General features: G+C 54.0%; 1 protein-coding gene across 3 annotated transcripts; it reads right to left on the bottom strand.

Moving 5' to 3' along the window:
* Window positions 1–953: 953 nt before the first annotated feature.
* Window positions 954–19,325, bottom strand: TFR2 (transferrin receptor 2). 3 transcript variants are annotated; one of them, XM_060173423.1, is made up of 18 exons: window positions 19,196–19,325; window positions 17,854–18,106; window positions 17,573–17,759; window positions 11,347–11,487; window positions 11,175–11,277; window positions 10,660–10,782; window positions 10,368–10,484; window positions 10,131–10,270; window positions 9,787–9,950; window positions 8,641–8,760; window positions 6,328–6,410; window positions 6,189–6,252; window positions 6,033–6,100; window positions 5,872–5,948; window positions 5,715–5,799; window positions 5,396–5,623; window positions 4,919–5,059; window positions 954–1,471 (listed from the first exon to the last, which is right to left on the bottom strand). In XM_060173423.1, exons 2-18 carry the CDS (start codon window positions 17,978–17,980, stop codon window positions 1,187–1,189), a joined length of 2,253 nt encoding a protein of 750 aa, XP_060029406.1. In that variant the 5' UTR covers window positions 17,981–18,106; window positions 19,196–19,325; the 3' UTR covers window positions 954–1,186. The 3 variants fall into 3 exon arrangements, with proteins under 3 accessions (XP_060029406.1, XP_060029405.1, XP_060029407.1); XM_060173422.1 differs by lacking the exon at window positions 19,196–19,325 and adding an exon at window positions 18,210–19,174; XM_060173424.1 differs by lacking the exons at window positions 9,787–9,950; window positions 19,196–19,325 and adding an exon at window positions 18,210–19,176 and having other exon boundaries at window positions 8,651–8,760.
* Between the last annotated feature and the right edge of the window lie 15 nt (window positions 19,326–19,340).

Below are 19,340 nucleotides of genomic sequence, written 5' to 3' on the forward strand. Positions count from 1 at the left end.
TAGTACTAAGTGCAAGGACTTGAAAGGATCTGGGTTCAAGCTCCTGGCTCCCCATCTGCAGGGGGAACATTTCACAAGCGGTAAAGCAGGTCTGCAGGTATCTTTCTCTCTCCCTCTGTATCTTCCCCTCCTCTCTCAGTTTCTCTCTGTCCTTTGTAATAAAATGGAAAAAATGACCACCAGGATCAGTGGATTCATAGTGCTGGCACCAAGCACCAGCGATAACCCTGAAGGCAAAAATAAACGAATTGAATAATAATTAAAAAAACCTCAAAAATACCTAGACAGGTTGAAAGATTGTGAAAGAAAGGAAAAGGAAGGAACTCTGTGTGTGTTTTCTTTTTTTTTTAAATTTTTTAAAATATTAATTTTATTTATTTATTCCCTTTTGTTGCCCTTGTTTTATTGTTGTAGTTATTATTGTTGTTGTCGTTGTTGGGTAGGACAGAGAGAAATGGAGAGAGGAGAGGAAGACAGAGAGGAGGAGAGAAAGATAGACACCTGCAGACCTGCTTCACCGCCTGTGAAGCGACTCCCCTGCAGGTGGGGAGCCCGGGTTCGAACCGGGATCCTTATGCCGGTCCTTGCGCTTTGTGCCACCTGCTCTTAACCCGCTGCGCTACAGCCCGACTCCCGTGTGTGTGTTTTCTATGAGTAAGAAGCTCTGCACTTTATTTTCCCCAAGCTTCACCACTCTGGGCTGACTTTTTCAGAGAGACAGATCATCAAGATCCCACAGCACCAGAGCTTCTGCTAAAGCAGTGGTGGCCAGGCTGGCACCTGGATGGAGCGCGGGTGAGTCAGGCCCACTACCCAAGTGAGCTGTCATGAGCATCGAGACCCTGCAAAGCCAGTGGCTAAGCCCTCATCCCAGAGGTTATCCAGCAGCCCCCAGCCCATGCTGGTGTTGGAGAAAGGGCCCTCCCTCTTTAGGCGCTTATGGAGGCAAAGGGCACTGGGTGTTTTCTTTAATGAGGTCCAGACCTCTCCAAAGGCCACCTGCTGCCACAGGCTTTCGCTCCCAGGGCTCTTGCACCACCTGATCCATCCAAGAGGTCCAGGGGCTGTGCTGACAGCGTGACCCCGGGTCACCAGTCCTTCCTAGCCTGTAGGGCCAGGGGTGTGGCTTCCTGTGGGCCGTGTGGACCCCCCCCCCCCGGGTTTTTAAATTTTTTTGGAGGGAGGCTCAGAAATTGTTATCGATGTTCCAAACGTCCCCGCTGAGTGCGTTGGCTGCCCCCTGCAGCGTCCAGGTGAGCAGGGCCAGCTGGCGCCGGAAGCGGCCCTCCTGGAAGTCCAGGCCGGGCACCTGCCTGGAGGAGGCGGTCTTGGGGTCTCTGGCGCCCCCCGAGCGCAGCAGCCGCGCGTGGTCCAGCAGGGCGCCTAGTGTGTGGTCCCCGTGGCCCAGGAAGATGTGGCGGAACGGCGAGTCGGCCGGTGACACGTACTGAGACAGGAAGTAGAACTCTACCTGCGTGGAGAAGGGCATCAGGTCAGGGCGAAGCCCCAAACTGCAAGTAGCCCAGCCAGGACCTAGTACATGCTCTGTAAAGGCGGGTGCAGCTTGAAGCCCCGCCCCTGGAGACCCAATTGGGAACGGCCTCTCGGTGACGTCACCCGTCGCTGGGCTGGCTGGGGGCTCCAGCTGGGTTCAGGATTCTAGGGCAGGGAACCCCCCCCCCACCTGTCCTGCTGTCACTCTTGATGCCAGTCTTTCCACCCCTAGTTCTTCTGCCTCAATTCCCACCCTCACGTCCACGGTAGAGTCAAAAGTCAAAGGGACAGCTCAGTCCTAATGAAACACGGACGGTCTTCCCAGAGGTGGCATCACCCCCAGCACTCTTCTTCCACCTTCCCATGAACCTCCAGTTCCTTCGGCTCCCACCCGCTGTTTTCCTCCCTTCCTCTTTCTGTTTCTGACCTGGCCCCTCTCACGTGCAAACCTAGTCAACGAATCCACAAATTTTCAGCCCTGGCTGCCTATTAGATCGAATCACTTGCTGACGGGTTTGAAATGGCCACTTAGTGGGGGAACTAGAATAATGGTGCCGCAAAAAGACTCATGCTCTAGACTCTGAAGTCCATGGTTCAACCCCCCCCCCCCTAATCACCACCACCACTAGCCAGAGCTGAGCAGTGCTCTGGAGTCTTTCTCTCTCATGAAAAAAATAAACCAATAAAATATATTTAGGCTGGGTAGTGGCACATCTGTCAGAGAGCTCACGTCACATGTGCAAGGTCCTGCTTCAAATCCCTGATCCCCATTTGAGGGGGAAGCTTCAGAAGCAGTGAAGCAGGTCTGCAGGAGTCTCTCACCCTATTTCCCCACCCCTTTCAATTTCTCTGTCCCATCAAATATAAGGAAAAAATAAGGGCCAAGTGGTGGTGCACCTGGTTGAGCACACGTTTCCAACTTAAAGGACCCGAGTTCAAGTCCCCGGTCCCCACCCGCAGGGGGAAAGCTTTGCGAGTGGTGAAGCAGTACTGCAGGCGACTCTCTGTCTCTCTCCCTCTCACCCCTTCCCTCTTGATTTCTGGTTGTCTCTTTCCAATAAGTAAAGCTAATTTTAAAAATCTGAAATAAATAAAGCAAAAAAATACTTTAAAAATAAAAGAATTTTAAAAAATGCCATTCATTGCTTGGGCACCCCCCAGCATCAGAGGTGACTACCACACTCCTGTCTTGGAAGCCTCCATCATTTATTGGCTTCAGTTAGGCTCTCTTAGAGGCAGTTGCCAAGTCTACCTCGAGATCTCCCACAGGCAGCCTGCCCTCCAGTTTGGGGACTCCAGGGTACCCCCAAGACCAGCCTGGAAGGTAAGTGACAGGGTGAGCACAGGCCACACATCTAGCCTGGCATCTGGGACACCCCATGTTTGAGCCCTGCCCTAGTCTCTGGTGCCTGTCTTCCTTCCTCTGTTGGGCTGTGCTGGTCCATACCTGCCCCTAAGATTGGGCTGATCTCACCACCACACCCCAATACTCAGAACCTTTGCCCCAAAATCTCCCTTTTGTAGCACCCCAAGTTCTGCTCATCCCTGAAGATCCATCGCAGAATCTAAAGCAGGGGTCAGCAAACCCTTCCGGCAAAAAGCCAGAGAGTAAATCAATCTTTCCAGGCTTTTCTGTCATAGCCAATCAACTTGAAAAACAGCCACAGGTGGTCCGGGAGGTGGCACAGTGGATAAGGCATCAGACTCTCAAGCATGAGGTCCTGAGTTTGATCCCCGGCAGCACATGTACCAGAGTGATGTCTGGTTCTTTCTCTCTCTCCTCCTATCTTCCTCATCAATAAATAAATAAAACCTTTTAAAAACAAGAATTTTTTTAAAAAAAGAAAAACAGCCACAGAAGTGGCACACAGTTTGTGGCTGTGTGCCAATAAAACCTTATTTACAGAATTGGCAGCAGGGCCACCTTGGCCTCTGGCCTCAAGTTTACTGACACCTGGTTGAGAGTCATATGTTCCCTGCATCTGGCTGGCCCTGTGTGTCAGTCTAGAAGTTCCATGTCTGAATCTCGCCCCTTACACACAGATCCCTCCACCCCTGGGGGTGGGAGTATGTTGGGGTGCATGTGCACCCCAGGAGTCTGGCACAGCAGGGCACACACGGGACTCTGTGGGCAGAACTCTGTGGGTGCCCCTCTCTCCTCTCGTGCAAAGTCTCCTGCATCTCAGAGAAGGGGACTGAAAGAAGAGGAGTGATGAGGGGGATGGAGAGGAGATGAGGGCATTAAGGAAAAAGAAGGGGGCATTACCATGCAAGAGGACGCAGGTTCGAGCCCCCACTTACCACTGGCAGAGGGATGCTTCACAAGAATGAAGCAAGTCTGTTGGTGTCTCTCTTTATCTCTAACTCCTCTCCTCTCTCAATTTCTCTCTGTCCTATCAGATAAATAGATTTTAAAAATGAGAGAGAAGTGGTCCAGGAGGTGGCGCAGTGATAAAGCTTTGGACTCTCAAGCATGAGGTCCCGAGTTTGATCCCCGGCAGCACATGTGCCAGAGTGATACCTGGTTCTTCTCTCTCCTCCTATCTTTCTCATAAATAAATAAAACATTTTTTAAAAAATGAGAAAAGGGACTGAGAAGTCAGGAGCAGCAGAGCAAGAGGGATGTGTCTACAAGCAGGGATTCCAGGGGGAAAGGAACGAGGGACCCGTGGTGGAGAAACTACATGAAAACAAACAGGGGCCTGCAGGGGCAGCTGTGCGCCCCCAAAAGGAGCCCATGAGCACTTAGGGCTCGCTGCCCACGGCCCACCTTGGAGTTTTGCCCCGTAGACCTCTTCCCATGCCCACAACCCCCACCCTTACATCCCCCCCAGTCTTGTGTGGTTGAATTCTTGGCAGAAAGAACTGAAAGGGAAGGGAGGGGCTGGAAGTGGAGGTGCGAAGTGGGTGGGAAAGTATCCTGAGCTAAGCAGGCGGGTTAGGCAAGTAAATACTATCTTGACTTGGCCACGCCACCTCCTCCAAGCAGTCTTACGGGACTTCATCCATCTCACTAGCAGAAGGGAGCTCTCCTCTCCCTAAACATCTTAAGAAGCCTTGTGCACCGCCTTGTACTGCAGGCCAGCCCTGCAGTGTTCTGTCCAGAGGGGTATGGAGATGGTGTGAGGGATGACACCCAGGGTACAGTTATCCCATCCTCCCACGCGCAGGCCAGGGAACTGTGCCCAAAGAACTGGCCTCCCTATCCGTCCCTTCGATAGCTCAGCTGGTAGAGCGGTGGACTGTAGAACTGGCCTCCCTGTCCATCGCCTCCCATGGCTGGTCCTGCCTCAGTGGTCAGAGTACGGAGCATTCCCAGAACAAGGCCCAAGGATAGCAGGGCGCATGCGCGGTGCCCAATGGAGGCGGGGCGAGAGGCGGGGCTTAGAGGTAAGGGGCGTGGTCGCGCGGGGATGGGCCTCACCCTCATGATGCGCACATTGTACATGCGCATCAGTCTCTCGTCACTCTCCTCGGAGCTGTAGATCTCCTTCCGCAGCTTCTCCGCTGCACGGATGTAGTCCCCCCGCGCCGAGTACACCCACTGCAGGGTCAGCCCACGGGCCTGAGGGCAGAGGGGTAGATTGGGGGAGCAGCGTTTGTACCCTCCCCCAAGCCTGGCAGGAGTGAGGAAGTCCAGGGTGGGAGGGAAGGGGGGGGTGCATAATACAGGGCGGGTGGAATGAATAGGGTGGCACCTCCTTTAGGTAGTCTGCCTGAATTTCATCTGCCTCATTGTCAATGCACTCCCCGATCGATCTGAATTGCTCAATAGGCCTGGGAAGTCCTGGGCCGTAGGGTGAGAGGGAGTACCAGCTGGATCCTAGGGGCTCAAGAGGACCTAGACCCCAGGGGAGACAGCCCCACCCCAGAAGCGGGGAGGCAGCGGGCAGGCGCAGACCTTGAGGTCCCCCGAGAACTCGTTGAGGCTGCCCATGTGGCGCAGCACCTCGTCCCCGTAGCGGCTGAAGTCGAGGGGCAGCAGGTGGTCATGGCTGAGCCGGATGAGCAGCTGGCCAGCCAGCTGGGCCACGGCCTGGGCCACGGCGGGCAGGCGGCCACGCAGTGCCCGGTGCAGGTTCTCGTAAGTGTCGTCCTTGGTGTGCAGGAACGGGTAGGCCTGGCCGTCCTGGGGGACCAGGGACAGCGAAGCTGGCGCAGGACCACCCGGGGCGGGGGGGGGGGGGTTGGCCTCGGGGCTGAGGAGGGAGGGGGCTCACCTCCAGGAAGGAGAACTCCACTGCAGGGACCCCCGCGAAGGCCGTGAAGGAGTAAGCGCTGCTGTCCATGGGCAGCGGGCGGACCCTGGGGGGGGCAGGTGGAGTGGTCTGGCGGGGCTAGGCTCCTGCACCCCACTCCCTGGTCGCCCCCACTTACACCTCCGCGTCCCAGCTCTGGTTGTGGGACACCACGTGCTCGAACAGGGTCTGCCCGCTGTGGTTGGGGGAGTCCACCTGGGGTGGCGGGGGAAGAGGGGTGCCGGTCAGGCTCTGCACCCCCAGCTTTTCTACACCCCTTCCCCATTCCCTCCCCCTTGCCTGCTTCAGAATGTTCTCGATGAGGCTGATCAGGAGGGGGCTGGTCTTGGCGTGGAACTTGTCGTCCCCTGCAGGGAAGGAGCAGGGAGTGACGCCAGGCTGGGGTGGGGGCTCACCCCAGTGATGTCCCGGGAACCTAGTGGGGATCTCCCTCACCCAGCACAGCGTTGTCCAGGCTGACGTAGACCACCGCCTTGAGGTGCAGCACACTGAGGTAGCCCTGCGAGCAGGGATGTGGAGTGTAAGACCCCCACCCCCAAGGACCCTGCACCCCACCCTGGGGACCCCACGTCACCTCCAGCCACTCGGTGGAGCCCACGCTCCCGAAGTCGCCTCCGTCCCAGCTGATGAAGAGAAGGCTTCTGCGGGGCCTGAAGCCTGGGGCAGAAGGGGAAGGGCGGGCTCTGCTGGGGACCAGCGGGGAGGCCCCCAGTATCCACTTCTCCTCTGATCCGCTAATCTCCCCTACCTGGCACCCAGCCCCCTCCCTCAGCCTTACTATCTGGTACCAGGTACAGGGACCCCCAAGTGGGGCCTCCTGCCTGAGCTTCATTGCAGCTGCACTGTTCTTACACTTCTATACTTTCTCCCTCCTTTACTTTTTTCATTTGATAGGACAGAGAGAAATGAAGGTCCCTACAGGTGGGGACCAAAGGCTTGAACCAGGCTTCTTGCACATGGTAATGTGTGCACTCAACCAGGTACACCACCACCACCATTTCTATTTATTTATTTATTTTCTCTCTCTCTTTCTCTCATTGCCATCAGGGTTATTGCTGGGGCTCGATGCCAGCATTACACAAACCCACTGCTCCTGGTGGCCATTTCTCTCTTTCTTTCTTTCTTTTTAAATATTATTCCCTTTTGTTGCCCTTTTTGTTTTACTGTTGCAGTTATTATCGTTGTTGTTATTGATGTCGTCATTGTTGGATAGGACAGAGAGAAATGGAGAGAGGAGGGGAATACAGAGGGGGAGAGAAAGACAGACACCTGCAGACCTGCTTCACTGCCTGTGAAGCGACTCCCCTGCAGGTGGGGTTCTCTCTTTCTTTCTATTTTTACTAAATAAGAAAGAAATTGATGCACCCAAGTAAAAGACTCTGGGGGGGCGTGGGGGGAGAATACAGGTCCATGATGGATGATACATGACATAGTGGGGGTTGTATTGTTAAATGGGAAACTGGGGAATGTTCTGCATGTACAAACTATTGTATTTACTGTTGAATGTAAAACATTAATTCCCCAATAAAGAAATAAATTTAAAAAAGAAAGAAAGAAAGAAAGAAATTGAGAGGGGAGTGGGGGATACAGAGGGAGCGAGAAAGACACCTGCAGACCTATTTCACTGATGGTGAAGTGTCCCCTGTTGAGGCTGGGAGCAGGGGCTCAAACCCAGGTTCTTTTGCATACTTAACTGGGTGCTCCATCTCTGGGCCCCCTTCCTTTCTTAAGCCCTGCTCAGCTCTGGCTTCTGGTGGTTCTGGGGATTGAACCTGGGACCTCAGCACCTCAGGCAGGAGAGTCTTTTGTAGAACTATTATGCTATCTCCTTCCTCCCCTCCCCTCTCGTTTTAAAGAATTTATTCATGAGAAAAATAGGCAGAGAAATAACCAGATATCACTCTCATGCATGTGCTGCTGGGGATTGAACTAGGTTCATGGTGGAGAATACAAGGCTTTATCCACTGTGCCACCTCTGGGACCACACAACCTTTTTTTTTTTTGCCTCCAGGGTTATCGCTGGGGCTTGATGCTAGCAAAACGAATCCACTGCTCCTCAAGGCCACTTTTCCCCCATTTATTTTATTGGCTAGAACAGAGAGAAATTGAGAGAGAAGGGGTGGGGGTACAGCATAATGGTCATGCAAAGAGACTTTCATGCCTGAGGCTCTCAAGTCCCAGGTTCAATCCCCTACACTCCCATAAGCCAGAGCTGAGCAGTGCTCTGGTTAAAAAAAAAAAAAGATAAAAAAAAAAAACTGAGAGAGAAGGGGAAGATAGAGAGGGAGAGACTGAAAGACACCTGCAGATCTGCTTTACTACTTGTGAAATGACCCCCGTGCAGGTGGGGAATGGGTGCCTGAACCTGGATCCTTGATCTGGTCCTTGCACTTCATACTTTGCAGGTTTAACCAGGCGTGCCACTGCCCCTCCCTCAGCTCTCTCAACTTTTCATTAAAGAGAAAAGCATTGTCTCCCCAGGGGGCAAGGAGGAATGAACCTGGGGCCTCCCCCAGTCGATTTTTCTCATTCTTTAATTTAGAAAGAGAGGGAGAGACTGAAAGGGGAGAGACACTACAGCACTGCTCTGCCATCCATGGAGCTCCCCCAGTGCCACCCACGGTGCTCCCATGTGATGCCAGGGCTCCAGCCCAAGGCCTCCTGCACGGTCAAGGGGGTGCCCTTCTGGTTGATCTTCCCGCCCCACCAAGCCAGATTTCCAGCTCTGGAGGAAGAAACAGAATAGATGAGGTATCTTGAGTGCCCAGGGCCACACAGCCAGGATGGAACTGCAGGCTTTTGTCTGGGGGAGCACTACCCTGCTGGCCCCAGTCTCAGGCCCCGCACCATCTGGCCCCGGTCCCACCTGGGCTGGCCCCCACCTTACCTTTGCTCACCATTGAGGAGAAGGTCCGAACCAGCTCCAGCAGGATGGCTGTGCCCACAGCCGACTTGGCCGCTCCTGGGCCCCACGCGTCCCTCTGTGCTCCGATGACAACATAGTGATCTGTGAGGGAGTGTTCAGGGGGGTTGCAGAGATGTTCAGGATTCACCTCTGACCCTAGGGGCAACTCCCTGAACTCTGGAAGAGTAGGTACTCAGAGGGTCCGTTCTCCAGGGGGAACTAATCACTGACTGACCCATCTCACTGGCCCCCAGGCTTCCCCTTCTAAATCTCTCACTCCCACTCCAGGATCTCAACCTTTCTGTGCCTCTCTCTCAGTGGGAATGGTCATGTAGGTGATCTGGCCTCTATTTATTTATTTATTTACTTACTTATTTAATTGCCACCAGGATTATCACTAGGGCTTGGTGCTGGCACGATTAACCCACTTTTCCTGGAGGCCTTTTTCCCCCTCCCTTCTCTTCTTTTTTCTTTGATAGGACAGATAGAAAATGAGAGGGGGGATGTCAGGTGGTAGCGCAGCAGGTCAAGTGCATGTGGTACGAAGCGAAAGGACTGGCATAAGGATCCCAGTTCGAGCCCCCAGCTCCCCACCTGCAGGGGAGTCACTTCACAAGTGGTGAAGCAGGTCTGCAGGTGTCTTATCTTTCTCTCCCCTTCTCTGTCTTGCCCTCCTCTCTCCATTTCTCTCTGTCCTAGCCAACAACGACAACATCAGTAATAACTACAACAATAAAACAACAAGGGCAATAGAAGGAAATAAATATTAAAAACAATATGAGAGGGGAAGGGAAGATATAGGGAAAGAGACACAGAGACACCTGCAGAACTGCTTCACCGCTCCTGAAGTGAGATGCTCGCTCCCTGCAGGTGAGGAGCAGTGTGTGCCATGGCTCAGCCCCCTCCTCTCATGTTTTAAACATCATGCGCATGCTTGATCCTCCCTGGAGCCGGCAAACTCACTAGCATGCAGAGCTGACCCACCTGCCTCCAGGTGGGACTGACCTCTCTGGCCATCACCCCTTGGGTTTAGCTCCCTGGCTCTCGGGCCTTCCACTGCAGCCCCAGCTCTGTCAGTCCCAGGAGCGGTGCCCTTGCAGGCCATGGGCAGGGCTGGCGGCTGCCCACCTGGCTCGGAGCGGCCCTCAATGCAACCAAAGATGTTACTGATGGGCGTGGAGACCCGGTGGTTGTTGACCGTCAAGCGCAGGCCTGGCCCGGGGCCCAGGCGGTAAGGGGAGTGGGGGAGGCGCCCCTGCCACTCCTGGGGGGCCTCTGGACCTTGGAGCTTCCTGCAGAGAGGGGTGAAGAGGCCCAGGCTGCAGAAGGGCCCAAAGACCCCTGGGCTCATCCCTCTCTCCTGCCCTCTGGCTCTCCGGGGGCTGCTTGGGATGGTTGAATAGATTGCCCACTGCTCACCCCTGAAGAAGGGTCACCTTCCCTGGCCCACCCAAAGGCAAAGGGCCCCTTACCTCAGCAGCTGCAAGGCGATGTCGGCGCTAATGGGCTGGGCCAGGATGCTGGGGAGCCCAGAGGACTGGACTGGAGGGAACTGGGTTTGATTGAAGGAAGGGAAACCCGGCGTGTAGGGGTCCCCTGTCCCCAAGTGCACCTGTGGGGAGAGGGGCAGCCACCTGGAAGCTGAGCAGGCTCCTGAGGACAGTACACCAGCCTCTTTGGGGGTTAGGGGGAGGCACCCTCAGACTCACGTGTCCATACACAGCACGGTGGCTGGGCAGCTCAGGTTTGTGGGGGTCCTGGGAGAGGTCTGCAGGGTCCGGGTATATGAGTACTCCCAGGGCCCCGAAGTCCTGTGCACTGGCCACCTGGGGGCATCAAGCAGTTGGCTAAGGGGCTCCTGGGCGGAGGGGCTGTGGGCAGTGTCTTCCTGCCCTTTCCCCACCCCACTTGCCTGTGCCTGCTCCCCACCCTCTCGATCCCACGTGGTTTGTCCTCTTCCCTGAAGGCGGACCCTCAGGGCTCCCCCCAGGGCACCCTCACCTTCTGCGCGAAACTGATGGCTCCCAGGCGCATCAGCAGGAGGCGCCCGGCCGGCTCCACGCCCAGCGAGCGCAGGTGCTGCAGGTCCCCAGGCCGCCCGTAGTGGGCGTACACCAGCGCCCCCTGCGGAGGGGGGCGTGAGGGGCTCCCCACGCTGCCCGCCCTGTCCAGGCCCCTTGTCCCCCCCTTAGTACCCCCGCGCTGCCCCCCCTTCCCGTCCAGACCCCACGCTGCCCCTCATTGTCCAGGTCCCTTGACCCTCCTTCCCCCCATGCTACACCCTCCCCATCCGGGCCCCTTACTCTCCCCCGCTGACCCCTCCCCGTCCAGACCCCCACTCCCCCCCCCCCCCCGCGTTGCCCCCTCCCGGTCAAAGCTCTACGTCCCCTTCCTGCTGCTCCCCTCCCCATCCAGGCCCCGTGTCCCCATGTCCACCTTTCCGTCCAGGTCGTTACATCTGCCCCTTCCCCGTCCAGGATCTGTGCGCCACCCCCCACCCCAGGCCCGAGGCTCACCGTGGCGTTGCCGGTGGCACTGTAGGGACAGTACACGTCTGGGTCCTCCAGCCGCAGTTGCCCCCCTGCTTCATCCACCCAGTGCAGGGTGTTGGGGTGAGCCCTGAGGAGCAGAGGTGGTCAGCATCCCCCCACCCGCTCCTGTCCGGTGGCCCTGCACCTGCGCACTCACGGGTCTGGAAACTGCAGCCCCACGTAGTGCGTGTCCATCCACACGTGGTCCAACTTCTGGCGGGACAGGGCCTGGCGGATGTCCCCAGCCAGGGCGGCCATCCCAGCGGAGCCCGCCACCCGCTCCCGAAGGCTGGTCTGTCTGGGCAGGGGGAGACAAGAAGAGACACCTCAGCCCCTCTTCTGGGTGTGGGGCTCCCACGTGGTGCAGGGGCTAGAACCGGGGTCCCTGCACACCAAAAAAAGGCTGCAGTTACCAAGTGAACCAATTCCCAGCGCCCCACGCTTATTTATTTGATCCAGAACATCACTCTGGCACATGTACTGCTGGGGATTGAACTCAGAACCTCATGCTTGAGGGCCCAGTGTTTTTATTTTATTTATTTTCTTATTTTATAAGACAGAGGATAATTGATAGGGGAGTAAGAGATAAAGAGATACCTGCAGCCCTGCTTCTCCACTCATGAAGCTTCCACTTCCTGCTGAAGACCCAGGGCTTGAACCTGGGTCCTTGTGCACTGTGATGTGTGCGCTCAAACAGGTGCAGCACCACCCAGCCCCAAGAGAAAGCCCAGTGTTTTAAGCCCCTCTGCCACCTCCAGGGCCTCTCATGTCCTTGTCCATTGAGGCCTTTGGTTCCTGGCTCATTTTCCTCTGCACATCAGGGTCCATGCTGCTCGAATCTCAGCTCTGGGCCAGGTGGTGGCACACATCAGCATGTGGAAAGACTTTGGTTCAAACCCCTGCTCTCCACCTGCAGAAGGGAGGCTTCACCTCTAGCAAATAAAGTCTCTCTCTCTTTTAAGTAGTAACAGGCAGAGAGAGATACAGAGAGACCACAATACTGCTTTGTGTACGTGGCAAAGCTGTGTACTATCCAAGTTAAAATAAATCTTCAAAGATAAAAAACAAAGTAAGGCCAGAGGTATAGCTCAGCAGTGAGGGAACATGTGGTATCTCTCCTCTCTCTGTCTCTGAAAATTAACAGCCCGAGAGTGACAGAACCTCACCTGAGTGAGACAAGGATCAGCAAGAATAAAATCAGGGAGTCGGACGGTAGCACAGTGGGTTAAGCACACATGGTGCAAAGCGCAAGGACTGGAGTATGGATCCCAGTTTGAGTCCCTGGCACCCCACCTGAAGGGGGTTCGCTTCACAGGCGGTGAAGGAGGTCTGCAGGTCTTTCTCTCCCCTCTCTGTCTTCCCCACCTCTCTCAATTTCTTTCTGTCCTATCCAACAACAATGACAGCAATAACAACAACAACAATGATAAAACAAGGGCAACAAAAAGAAAAAATAAATAAATAAAAAGAATAAAATCAAAGTAACCAGTATGTCAACCCAACCAAAGAAAGGCCCTCCATGGCCTGCTGTCTCCAGCCCTCTCAGCTCTTCCCTGCTTCCCCTGCTCCTAGTCCATCCCTGACTCAGCTTCATTGCTGGTCTGTCACCTCCAAGCTCAGGGCCACAGCCCAGCCCCAGACCTGTCAGACCTGCCAGCTGCTCAGCCTGCACCCAGCCAACTAAGACTTGCTCAAGAAACTCCTTGAAGGGGCACTGGCGCACACACATTACAGTACACAAGGACCCAGGTTCAAGCTCCCAGCCCCCACCTGCAGGGGGAAAGCTTCATGAGCAGTGAAGCAGAGCTGCAGGTGTCTGTTTCTCTCCATATCACCTCCCCTCAATTTCTCTCTGCTGCCTTCTCACATCAAATCAACATATAAAAAGGTAATTTGGGGGGCTGGGTGGTAGTGCAGCAGGTTAAGCGCACATGGTGTGAAGTGGAAGGACTGGCGTAAGCCCGGTTCAAGCCCCCGGCTCCCCATCTGTGTGTGGGGGGGGTCACTTCACAAACAGTGAAGCAGATCTGTCTTCCTCTCCTCTCTCAGTTTCTCTCTGTCCTATCCAAAACAATGACAGCAATAAAAAGGGCAACAAAGTAGAAAAAACGGCCTTCAGGAGCAGTGGATTTGTAGTGCAGGCACTGAGCCCCAGCAATAACCCTGGAGGCCAAGAAAAAAAAAAGTAATTTCACTAAAAAAAAAAAAAAGAAAGAAAAGAATCTTCTAGAGCCTTGACTGTTGTGGATGGTGTATGTGTCGGGGCGGCGGGGGGGGGGGGGGGGGGCTTCTAGTGCAGCTGGCCAGCAGGGAATCGGAGCGCTAACACATCCTGATCAGTCCAGCCTTGCTCTCCTGAAGCCCAGGAGTATAGAGATCAAATCACAGCATAAGATTCAGAGAAGAAATCATGTGTTCATCACGGTACACTCTGGAGGAATGTCTGCAAAGAAACATTCTCAGGGCTATCTAGATAGCATAATGGCTACGCAAAAAGGAGGAGGAGGAAAACTGGGGAATGATATGCATGTACAAACTATTGTATTTACTGTTGAATATAAAACATTAATTCCCCAATAAAGAAAAAACAAAGAATGAGGAAGAGAAAGTGGAGGAGGAGGGGAGAGGGAAGGGGGGAGGGAAGGAAAAAGATTGACTCAGTCAATGAATTGGACTCATAAGCCTGAGGTCCTGAGTTGGACCCCAGATATAACATGAATAAGAGGGGTGTTCTAATTCTCTCCCTCCTCCTCTTTCTCATAAAGAAATAAAATCTTTTTAAAGTAGCCCAGGAGGGAGTGCACTGGATAAAGAATTGGACTCAAGCATGAGGTCCTGAGTTCAATCCCAGGCATTGCACTTACCAGTAATATTGTAGCTCTAGTTCTCTCCCTATCTCCTTCTCATTAATGAATAAATGAATTTTAAAAATATTTATTTATTTCCTTTTGTTGCCCTTGTTGTTTTATTGTAGTCATTATTGTTGTTGTTATTGATGTCATGGTTTTTGGATAGGACAGAAATGGAGAGAGGAGAGGAAGACAGAGAAGGGGAGAGAAAGATACACACCTGCAGACCTGTTTCACCGCCTGTGAAGCGACTCCCCTGCAGGTGGGGAGCCGGGGGCTCGAACCAGGATCCTTACGCCTGTCCTTGCGCTTTGCGCCACTTGCGCTTAACCCACTGTTCTACCGCCCAACTCCATAAATGAATTTTTTTTTAATTCTATATCTGGGGTAGAGGAGACAGGATAATGGTGATGCAAAGAGACTCTCATTCCCTGAGGCATCAAAGTCCTAGGTTCAATCCCCCACATCACTGAAGCCAGAGCTGAACAGGGGTCTGGTGTGTGTGTGTGGTGTATGTATGTGTGTGTGTGTGTGTGTGTGTGTGTCTATCTTTCTCTCTGTATCTCTCATTAAAAAAATAAAAATATTTTTTAAAAATTCCATATCTGTTTCTCCTTTCTTGATGGTTAAAAAAAGAATCAGCCTCAGAAAGCTAGGAAAGGAGCGACCTTCTTGTGGCTGCTGCTGGTGGTGGCGGCGGTGGGGAGCAATCAAACTCAGGGCCTTGGGGTATGAGGTCCTGAGTTCAACCCCGCACTGCGTGTGCTCCAATCTTGCCCTGCTTTCATCCCTTCCTCTCTCTCCTTCTCTCATTAATAGATCAGCGCTTTTAACTGTGTGTGTGTTTAAAAAAAATAATTTATTTACTAATTTATTCATGAGAAAGACAGGTAGAGAGAGAGAGAGAACCAGGTATTATTCTGGTACATGTGCTGCTGGGGACTGGACTCAGAACCTCATGGTTGAGAACCCAATGCTTTATCCACTGTGCCACCTCCAGACCACTCTTTCAAAAAAATTTTTTTAATCTTTATTTATTTATTGGCTAGAGAAAGAAATTGAAAGAAAGGGGAGATAGAGAGGGAGAGAGACAGAGAGACACCTGCAGCCCTGCTTCACCACTTGGAAGCTTTCCCTGTGCAGCAGGTGGGGATTGGTGTGTTGAACCTGGGTCCTTGTGCACTGTAACATGTGCATGCAACCGAGTGTGCCTCCACCCAGCCCCATCTAACTGTGCTTTTCAATACTTATTTTGTTTATTGCTATTCGAGTTCCACGTGGGGCTGAGAAAAGGAGAAAAAGATGGGCCAGGTTGTGGCGCACCTGGTTGAGCACACATACTACAATGCCCAAGGACCTGGGTTCAAGGCCCCAGTCCCACCTGCAGAGGGAAAGCTTCACGAGTAGTGATGCAGTGTTGGTAGTGACTTTCTGTTTCTTTCCCTCTCTATTGCCCCCTCCCCTCTCAATTTCTGGCTCTCTTTATCCAATAAATAAATAAAAATAATTTTAAAAAATTTCTTAAAAGAGTAGGAGAGAAAGAGAGAGAAGCCAGACCCCACCCTGGGGGACCGAACCAGCGCCCTCAGCCGTGAAAGTGTGGTATTCTACTAGTCGAGCTGTTTCTCCTGTCATTAACTTTTTTTTTTTTTTACCTCCCTCCCTTGATTTTAGGTGTTTCATGCCTGCTTGATTCTACTGCTTAGACTTTTTTTTCTCTTTTTTTATATTTATTTTATTTATTTATTCCCTTTTGTTGCCCTTGTTGTTTTATTGTTGTTGTCATTGTTGGATAGGACAGAGAGAAATGGAGAGAGGGAGGGGAAGACAGAGAGGAGGAGAGAAAGATAGACATCTGCAGACCTGCTTCACCACCTGTGAAGCGACTCCCCTGCAGGTGGGGAGCTGGGGTTCGAACAGGGATCCTTATGTCGGTCTTTGTACTTTGCGCCACCTGCGCTTAGCCCGCTGCACTACAGCCCGACTCTCCTGCTTAGACTTTTTAGGTTGTTTTTCTTTCAGTTTCAGAGAGAGAAAGAGAGGCACCACCTCACTACTCCATCACTCATGCATCTTTCCCTGTACATGATACTGCCCTGTGGTGGCAGAGGCTCAGACCCAGGTCCTTGCACATGACATGGTTTACCAGGTGACTATCTCCTGGCCCCCTCTCGACTCCATTGGCATCACTGTCATCGTGACCATTATTTTACCAGAGAACTGCTCAGCTCACAGCCTGTCATGAGAGTCTTTTGAGTAACTATATGCCATCTCCCATGTCCTCAATCCTGCCTTAAAAATATTTATTTAAGGGCAGGGGTAGATAGCATAATGGTTATGCAAAGAGACTCTCATACCTGAGGTTCCAAAGTCCCAGGTTCAATCCCCTGCACCACCAAAGCCAGAGCTGAGCAGTGCTCTGGTAAAGTAAAAAAAAAAAAAAAAAAAAAATTTTTTTTAAATATCTATTTATGAATGACAGCGAGAAAGAAAGAAAGAGAAGCAGGGGGTTCCGGCGGTAGTGCAGTGGGTTAAGCTCACATGGCGCCAAGTGCAAGGACTGGCGTAAGGATCCCGGTTTGAGCTCCCAGCTCCCCACCTGCAGGGGAGTCGCTTCACAGGCGGTGAAGCAGGTCTGCAGGTGTCTATCCTTCTCTCCCCCTCTCTGTCTTCCCCTCCTCTCTTAATTTCTCTCTGTCCTATCCAACAACGACAACATCAATAACAACAATAATAACCACAACAACGATAAAACAACAAGGGCAACAAAATGGAAACAATAGCCTACAGGAGAGGGCACCAAGTCCCAGCAATAACCCTACAGGCAAAAAGAGATAGAGAGAGAGAAAGAGAGAGAGAGAGAGGGAGAGAGAGAGGGAGAGAAGCAGTGAGGACCAGGTGGTGGTGCACCTGGTTAAGGGTATATATCACCATACACAAGGAACCAGACTCAAGCACCCAGCCTCACCTGCAGGGGGAAAGCTTCATGAGTGGTGAAGCAGGACTGCAGGTGTCTCTCTGTCTTTCTCCCTAACTCTCGTTCCATCCCTCTCAATTTCTCTTTGTTCCATCAAATAAAATAAACAAATTTTTTAAAAGAGAGAGGCAGAAAGAGAAGCAGAGTATCACACCGACACACGCCAGGCTAGGAATCAAACCCGGGACCTCATGCTTATAGTTTCATCACTCTAAGAACTGCACCATTTCCTGGGCTGCCTCTTAACTCCACTTTAAAGATGTATATATTTTTACTATTCATTTCATAGGAGATGGAGAGACAGTTTCATGGGAGAAAGAGCGGAGAGAGGAGCCAGAGCCCCACTCTGGCTCAAGTAGTGCTAGGGCTCGAACTGAGGGCCTCCAGCATGCATTCTGGAGGCTAAGCTGTCCCCCAGGCCCATTCTTCATTCACCCTCCTGGGGCCTCTGATGGGGGAACAGGTAGGAGGATCATGAGGGGGCATGGACACCAGGATCTGTATGGGGGAGGGGGCTGAGTCTGGAAGGGGGGGCAAGGGGACAGGCTGCCCCTTACCTGATGGCCTCCTCCAGGCAGCCCTCCCCCAGGAGCCGCAGAAACAAGGCCTGGAGGTCACTCCAGTACATGGTGCCCTGCTGGGTCTCAGGTCCCGGCTCATAGTTCACGTCCTCGCTCACCACCAGTACGTCATCCCCACAGGCCTGGCAGGACCCCCGGAAGGCCACATAGCCCAGCAGGAAGGCTGATGGGGGAGGGGGGACACACGGAGCTAGTCCCTGGGGCCCAGGCGTCACCCCTGCCCAGCCCAGGCCTGTCCTGGGGTTGGGGTGCCTTACCCCCAGTGAAGATCAGCAAGGCCATCAGGACCAGGTAGGGGGCAGCCCGCCGGCCAGCTGATGCCCAGAGGCCCAGGCTCTGCCGCCCAGTGAAGGAGAGCCGGGGCTCCGGCCCCCGAAGCTTCATGGGGCAGAAGGGGACCGGGGGCTCGGGCCCCTCCTCCCGGTCCTCCTCTTCCTCCTCCAGGCGGCCCTGCTGGGTGCCTTCCACCGGCTTGTAGATGGTCTGGGAGGGCCTCGGAGACAAGCTTTGCTGGAGAGGGGGGCATGGTGCTCATGAGATTTGGGGGGGGGTCTTGCAGGACAGAGGTCCCGAAAGGAAGGGACAGATGGGGGGGGCGCAGGTGTTGTCTTACCGCTCTCTGGAGTAGACCCCACAGCCGTTCCATGCTGGCTGGCGCCCCCTCCTGCAGACTGCCCCCCCCAGTGATAAACCGTTTGTGGGAGCCCCAGAAGGCCCCTTATCGGTTCCAGCAGGCAGCCTGAGATCAGGCCTTGCTTGCCCCCTCCCCCTCTAGGCTGGGGGCACAGTCCTGGCCTCAGTCCAACCTTCTTAACAAGTCCCCCCCCCCCAACCACGCTCCACCCCCAGGGCAGAGGAGGAGGGGCTCTGCCCGCCCCGTTTCCTGCCTCTTCATTGCAAAACAATCAATTTTTGACCTTGGGAGAGACTTTGACCTCCTAGTTACCAGCAGGGGTGGGGGAGGATGGGGGCCTTCCTCGCCTCCCTGTGTCCTTGGTGGACCCTGCCTGAGCCCCCCAAAATCCCACCATGAAGACCTCTTCTGACTCGCAGAACCCCAAGGCCCAGACTACCTTCCCTGCCCTGGTTGCTGCTCCCAGTGGGACTAAGCCATGTGGATGTCTGTAACTAGAATCAGGCTAAAGGGGGTGCTGGGGTGGCAGGAGCAGGGAGACAAGCCATAGTCAGGCAGGAGCTCAGGGTGCTCCAGGAGGGGCGTCCCAGGTCTGGGAGCTGTGGGTCGAGCCCGCCAGGCACTGGTGAGCAGAGCTAGGTGACCTTGGACAAGTACTGGTCCACCCCCACCCCCCAACTCACTTCTGTGGTCAGCGAACACCTCAAGCCACGGGTCTAGCTCTTTGAAGCTTGGGGACCTTGGGGACATGCTGGCTCGCATCTCACTCCGCCTTCCCCACAGGGTCATGTAGGCAGTTCACCAGGGCCCTGGGGCAAGCATGGAATAGGGGTGGGGGTCTCCCCTGGGAAACCTCAACTCAATGAAAGAGAAAGCCTGAGCTGCTGAGATTGGGGTGGCCCAGTCCCCACCCCACTTTCGTCTCCCCAAGAGCCAGAGGAAGGAAGGCTTCAAGGCTTACTCACCTGAGGGACAGGTCTAGGGGTGCCCCAGAGTCTCCTTGGCAGTCTAAGCCCCGCCCACACTTGGGACCACGCCCACTAACCAGTCACCAGTGGGCGTGGCCGGTACTTGGTTCGGATCCTGCCGCTGTTACCCCGCCCTAACCCC

Source organism: Erinaceus europaeus, chromosome 15 (genome assembly GCF_950295315.1).
Source record: "Erinaceus europaeus chromosome 15, mEriEur2.1, whole genome shotgun sequence".
NCBI lineage: Eukaryota > Metazoa > Chordata > Mammalia > Eulipotyphla > Erinaceidae > Erinaceus > Erinaceus europaeus.